Below are 6,589 nucleotides of genomic sequence, written 5' to 3' on the forward strand. Positions count from 1 at the left end.
TCCCTACAACCCATAGCGAGATGGCAGGCTGTCCCCATGCACTCATGGAAGAACATGGTGGATCATTCCCTGGGGGCACCAGGAAGGGTGAACTTGGCCAGTGGATTTGCTGCCAGTGGACTCTGATTACGCAGCTTTGGAAGACCCCAGTGCCAGGGGAGTTGGCTGTTCCCGAAGCAGCCCATGACTCTGTGAGAAGCCCACGCTGGAAGCAGCTTGCTCCGGACCTCGTGGGAAGGACTCATGAAGGAGAGGTTCGTAGAGGACTCTCTCCCATGGGAGGGACCCCGTGGGGAAGCTGGGAAGGACTGTAAGGAATCCGTCTTCCTGAGGAGGATGGTGCGGCAGGAACCACCAGCCTGTGAAGTGACTCTAAACCCCATCCCCTGTCCCCCTCTGCTGCTGGGGGGAAGGAGGGAGAGAAACTGGGAACAAAGTGATTTGGGCCCGGGAAGAAGGGAGGGGTGGGGTAACATATGCAAGCTCTGCTCTTTGTGTTGTCTGTGGCCTGTGTGTGTTTGATTAGTGTGAAATTAAATTATTGTTTTTTCCCCAAGTTGAGTCTGCTTTGCCTGGGACCTTAATTGGTGAAGAACCTTCCTTGTCCTTTGTCTCGACCCATGAGCTTTGTCCTTTTCATCCCAGAGTGTGTGTGTGGGGGGTTGAGTGAGCAGCCATGGGGCTGTTCCTTTGTTGTCACCTTGGGCCTAAACCACGACATTATTGGTGAGCCAACCAGGAGAAAGACAAAGAACCACAACAGTGTTAAACAGCACTGGTCCCAGTACAGACCCTTGAGGCATGTGACTCGTCACTCATCTCCACTTGAACATCGAGCCATTGACCAGAATTAGCCAGTCAATTCATTATCCACAGAATGGTCAATCCATTGAAAGGAAAGGAAAGCACTGAAAAAGAACAGGTGCAATAACAAGGTTTTTTATCGTAGTCCCTGTTTACTAGCCTTGTGCCTTCATGTACTTAATCATATTGGTTTAGGTTCTTCAAAGGTGCTGTTCTCTGTAAGCAAAGTCATTTTGGGGGTGACTCAAAATATGTTTTCTCTAGTGTGACTTGTGGATAGAATGGACAGAAGTTTTCAGGCTTTCCTGTGATTCCTAAGATTGTCAGACTTTTTATTTGGTTTTGTTTGTTGTGCCACCTTCTGAAGTTCAGATAGTCTTGGATAAGGTCTGTTTTGGCCCCACAATAAACGTTTGTGGGGGTTTTTTGGGCCAGTTAGAGGTATGGTGCCAGCTCTTTGAAGCCTTTTCTTAGTATAACTTAAGAGCTGAACGCAGTCTGCTGCAAGGGGTATTTCTTTGTGTACTTTTGTTAAATCAAACTCTCCTGCTCAGCTTTGTTGTTTCTCATGTCAGATCTAAGTGTACTTAAAATACCAGTATCAAACATCCCTGTGTGGTGTTTCCGTAGACAAAGAGAAGGTGTTACTAGCGCGATTTCTAAACGCCCTTCTGTCCACCAAGCAATACTTGATTCAGTGCAGTTCTAAGGTGCTTGAGCCTAGCATTTGTTTCACTGTGCCTTTCTGTCCTTTCTTCCTTGGAATGTAACTTCCTGGATTTCTAAAAGAACTGGGTAACTGGGATTAGGGTATCACAGAATCACATCAACTCATATGCTAAGAAGGCAGCCTAGGCAGGTAGCAATATATTTACACCTAGCTAGTATCAAGAGAGCAGCGAGTACTAGACCAATCTCATATTCTCAAATATGAAATCATATTCTCAAAGAGCAGACAAAAAAGCAACATTAACACAAAGTAACTAAAAAATGCATGTTAAGGAAGAGGTGAACTAAACAATTATATTCAGGAAATGAGAAACAGAAGATGTTTAAAACACAGAAACTCATTGTGTTAGTGCATGTCATGTAAGGTATAATGATTTCCTGAAGGGGTGTGCATGGGGGGGGGGGGGGGGGGGGGGGAGAAAAGGAGAGGGAGGGAGGAAATCAACTAACAGAAGCGTTTCATTGATTCAGGTGCAGTGCTGAAATAGTTCTGAAGTCAGACCATTCCTTGTTCCTGTTTTTAGGTATACAAATTGGCAGCAAGCTGAATTCCAGTAGATTCAAGTAAAGTTCAGTCACATTTCAAGAGATATGAACTTGCTTAATCAGTTCTAAGAGAACAGGAAGCAAAAATAAGTATGACTTTAATATATTCACACTGATTATTTATGTTAGCATCAAAACATGGTGCAGTTGTGGAAATTACCAGAAGCAAACAGTTTTAGGAGTTTAATACTTCTCACTAGTGCAGTTCTCATATCAGTAATGTTTTTAGTGTGCAGAAGAGAGCAATAAGAGTAAACTTACCTACAGTAGCTCTAATTAAGGGAGAAGAATCACCAATGTTGTTCAGACATTCACTTTTAATGAAGTCAGTTACCCCATTTGGAAAGTTATGAAAATGTGCTTTTACATTATTCTTCAAGATGAGACCACTCAAGGAACGTGTTGGTTCATCTGCAATAGAAAATAATTACATTGAAACTTCAACCAGCTCATAGGATAAGCCAGATTTCCAGAACAATGCAAGAAGGTCAAAGCTTATAGTGAGAGATATTAATCTTTATTTCCTTATCTCTCCTTCCAAATAGACCCTCAATTCACATAGCCAAGTATTGCAAAGTCTACGTTTTAAGAAAGCTTTGTATAGCAAGGTATAGATCTGAACTCATAGGATACAGAAGACTCATGAAAGATTTGATGGATGGACCATTTGTTGGGTAAGGAAATGGCTGGATGGTCAAACTCAAAGAGTGGTGATCAACAGCTCAATGTCCAGATGGAGACCAGTGACAAGTGGTGTTCCCCAAGAGTCGGTACTTGGACCAATGCTATTTAACATCTTTGTCGGCAACATGGACAATGGCAAGTTTGCTGATGACATCAAGCTGTGTGGTGAGGTCAACACGCTGGAGGGAAGGGATGCCATCCAGAGGGACCTTGACAGGCTTGAGAGGTGGGCTTGTGCAAACTGCATGAAGTTCAACAAGGCCAAGTGCAAGGTCCTGCACATGGGTCAGGGCAATCCCAAGCACAAATACAGGCTGGGTGGAGAATGGATTGATAACAATCTGGAGGAGAAGGAGTTGGGAGTGATGGTTGACGAGAAGCTCAACATGAGCCATCAGTGTACACTTGCAGCCCAGAAAGTCAACCATGTTCTGGACTGCATCAAAAGAAGTGTAGCCAGTAGGTCAAGGGAGGTGATTCTCCTCCTTTACTCTGCTTTCATGAAACCCCACCTGGAGCACTGTGTCCAATTCTGGAGCCCCCAACATAAGAAGGACATGGAGCTCATGGAGAAAGTCCAGAGGAGGGCCATGAAGAGGACTGGAGCACCTCTCCTACAAGTACAGGCTGAGAGTTCTGGCTGTTCAGTATGGAGAAGAGAAGGCTCTGGGTCTTCCAGTGCCTAAAGGGGGCCTACAGGAAAGCTGGGGAGGGACTTTTTACAGGGCCTTGTAGTGAAAGGACAAAGGGTATGGACCAAAACTGGAAGAGGGGAGATTTATGTTAGACATTAGGCGGAAATTCTTTTCTGTGAGGGTGGTGAGACACTGGAACAGGTTGCCCAGGGAAGTTGTGGAAGCCCCATCCCTGGAAGTGTTAAAGACCAGGTTGGAACACAGAATCACAGAATGTTAGGGGTTGGAAGGGACCTCTGGAGATCATCGAGTCCAACCCCCCTGCCAGAGCAGGACCAAATCTAGGGCAGGTCACTCGGAAATGCATCCAGACAGGCCTTGAAAGTCTCCAGAGGAGGAGACTCCACAACCTCTCTGGGAAGCCTGTTCCAGTGTTCTGTAACCCTTACAGTAAAGAAGTTCTTCCTCATGTTGAGGTGGAACTTCCTATGCTCTATCTTGAATCCATTGCCCCCCGTCCTATCACAAGGCACAAGAGAAAAGAGGTTGTCCCTTCCTTCTTGACACCCAGCCTGGTGAAGCTGTGGATCCCCCTATCGTTGCAAGTCTTCAAGGCCAGGCTGGATGGGGCTTTGAGCAACCTGGTCTAGTGGAAGGTGTCCCTGTCTATGGCAGGGAGGTTGGAACGAGATTATCTTTATGGTCACTTCCAACCCAACCCATTCTATGATTACTAGGGAGATCATGATCCCAACTGGATTTAGCAACGCATTGTGTATAGTCATGATTCATCACCATAAAGTGCAAAGTTATTCCACAATTTCGCTATAGTCTGATAGAAGCACAATGCTTCCACGTTTCTGGGAAGATTTAATAGGACATTTTAAATGGAATCTATTCCAAGACTGCAACTACAAGCACCAACATGTTATCACATCTTCTTCCAGAAAGACTATTGAGGATAAAGGAGTTCTACATGACTATGGAGATCAACCAATCAGGAAACTGCCTTTAGAAATCAGTTTCCTATTTCTTTCAATCTAAATAAAATACATTAAAAAAGGAAAAAATAATATTGAAGTCAATATCTCAAGAACTTACCTTCAGACTTCAACTTTGTAAGAACAAAAATCAGGTAGCTGTTGAAATCTGGATACTGATTGAGTTGTTCTAGTTTCTGAAGAGAGAAACTGTTAAGGATATTTGAATCTTCACACACAGCATGGATACTATGATTATTGAGTTATGTACTACTGTGTAATTTCAAACAGCTGTGATAAGCTGTTTGAAATAAGCTCACAACATACAGAGTATGAACTGAAAACAGTTCTGTAATTTTCATATAGAAGCAGTAGCTTTTAGTTATGTTGAAATCTGAAAAAAAATAATCCAGGGACAGATACAGAAATTAATAGATCCTTTAAAATATTTTTAAAGCCAAAACCAACAATAACAGCCTCACAAAAAAACCCACCCCAATAAACCCCCAAACCCCCCACATTCCTCTGTACAGTTTTAGATTTCAATATTTACACTTAGAAGCCAGCCAAACCTAAGGAATCCACTGAGACACAATCCTGTAATGTCATTTTTTTAATCCACAATAAATAAAAGCATTCCAGCATTAAAATACAACAGCTATTGTGATTTTGACAAGCTACTCACTTTAATATTAGTCATAGACTTTTTTATGATGCTAACTAGCCACAGCCTGAGCTTTCAACAGTGAGAATCTGTTTCATTATAAATGCCTAGATATTTGTACCAAGAAGCTCATGCTTATCCATGGTCTCTAAAAACCACAACACACCAAAACAAACAATCCTGTACACAAACTAATTTTCTAGAGTGACACCTCTCTAAGTATTTTACTAGCAATACCAGCCTCTTCACTATGTCCTTGGGGAAACCACAGGAAGAATGATTATGTTTCTGAACAGCTAGAAGGTACATATTTGTCTTTCTGAAATTTGTCATTACTTCTGCCTCAAATTTCTATGCATTCTTCCACTGCTTGGCTAGAACGGTGATCTGGCATTCTCCTTGTATCCTATTCTCAAACCCTGGTACTAATTAGCATTATGCTCAACAATATTTTAAGTCATAAGCATGCAGTGTCATCTTTAAGTTACTAAACCTAGTAGATATCATCAGTATGGGAAACAAGACATTTAACAGACAAAATTTTTAGAAGAAGTAAGATTATTTGCTTCAGAGCCATTTACTTTACTTGCTGTATAGCTACATCTCTAAATATTCAAAATTGCCAAACCTTAGTCATAGATATCTATAATCAACAGCTAGTGTCTCAATCACAAACTTAAGAAACTTCATTTATTTAGATATTTAGGCTGCTTGTATCAAGTAGTAACTTTGTTAAAGGAACCTGCCCACTTACTTACAGAGTAAAGTCTACTTATCACAGCCACAAGCTTCTTTGCTATGAAACACACAAGATGAAATGTAAACAGAGAGATGGTCACATCAAGCGAAAAAAACACAGAACATTCTACATAGCCCCTAGAAATGAAGAAACACACATCCAAAGACTGTTGTCAAAGGTGCCACGCCAAAGAGCTCTTTCAGGAACAGCCAAGAAGTAGGGTAGCACATTTCCAAATTTTTTTCTTCTTTAAGCTTCAGAAACATAATCACCAAAACAGTCAGTCAAACATTACTAACAACTGTGAATTCCAATGGCTCAAATAAGAAGCAACAGCAGAAGAAGCAAGCAGAAAGAACTTAAAGAGCAGTATTAAATAGAAAATGAATTCAAAAACACCCAATCAATCGCTTATGGGCCATATTTTCTTATCAGTTTCTTCACCCAGTTTTCCTTTTTTACTCCAAGAAACATCTATATCTTCATTTGAAAAATGTTTGAAAGCCTCACCAATTCATAAAATTGTTAACAAAGTGTTTTGGCTAACCTATGCTAGTCACATTATTACATTTGAGTTCTAAACACGCCAAAACTCTGTCAAGAAGAGCATGAGAGAGTCAACACACTGATAAACCTTATTTTAAAAATGATGGACTGAAAGTACTTTAAATTTGAAACCATTAATCACCATCCTACTTGCACATGCTGCTAAGTAGCATTCCACAATACAATAGCCATCACAAATTTTTGTGGAAGCAGTCTCAAAAGATACCTTTTTTTTTTTTTTAACTTATAGGACATGGCCTGT

General features: G+C 41.4%; 1 protein-coding gene across 1 annotated transcript in view; it reads right to left on the reverse strand.

Moving 5' to 3' along the window:
* LOC104398082 (transportin-1) overlaps positions 1 to 4,575 on the reverse strand; it is a gene marked incomplete at its 5' end in the record, with an annotated part of 63,124 nt that extends 58,549 nt beyond the window's left edge. The window contains 2 exons of the mRNA XM_010008126.1: positions 2,341 to 2,490; positions 4,500 to 4,575. Coding sequence (XP_010006428.1) covers positions 2,341 to 2,490; positions 4,500 to 4,575 — 226 coding nt within the window. The remainder of the gene's footprint in view (positions 1 to 2,340; positions 2,491 to 4,499) is intronic.
* Between the last annotated feature and the right edge of the window lie 2,014 nt (positions 4,576 to 6,589).

Source organism: Chaetura pelagica, unplaced genomic scaffold, assembly GCF_000747805.2.
Source record: "Chaetura pelagica isolate M959 unplaced genomic scaffold, ChaPel_1.0 scaffold702, whole genome shotgun sequence".
Classification (NCBI taxonomy): domain Eukaryota; kingdom Metazoa; phylum Chordata; class Aves; order Apodiformes; family Apodidae; genus Chaetura; species Chaetura pelagica.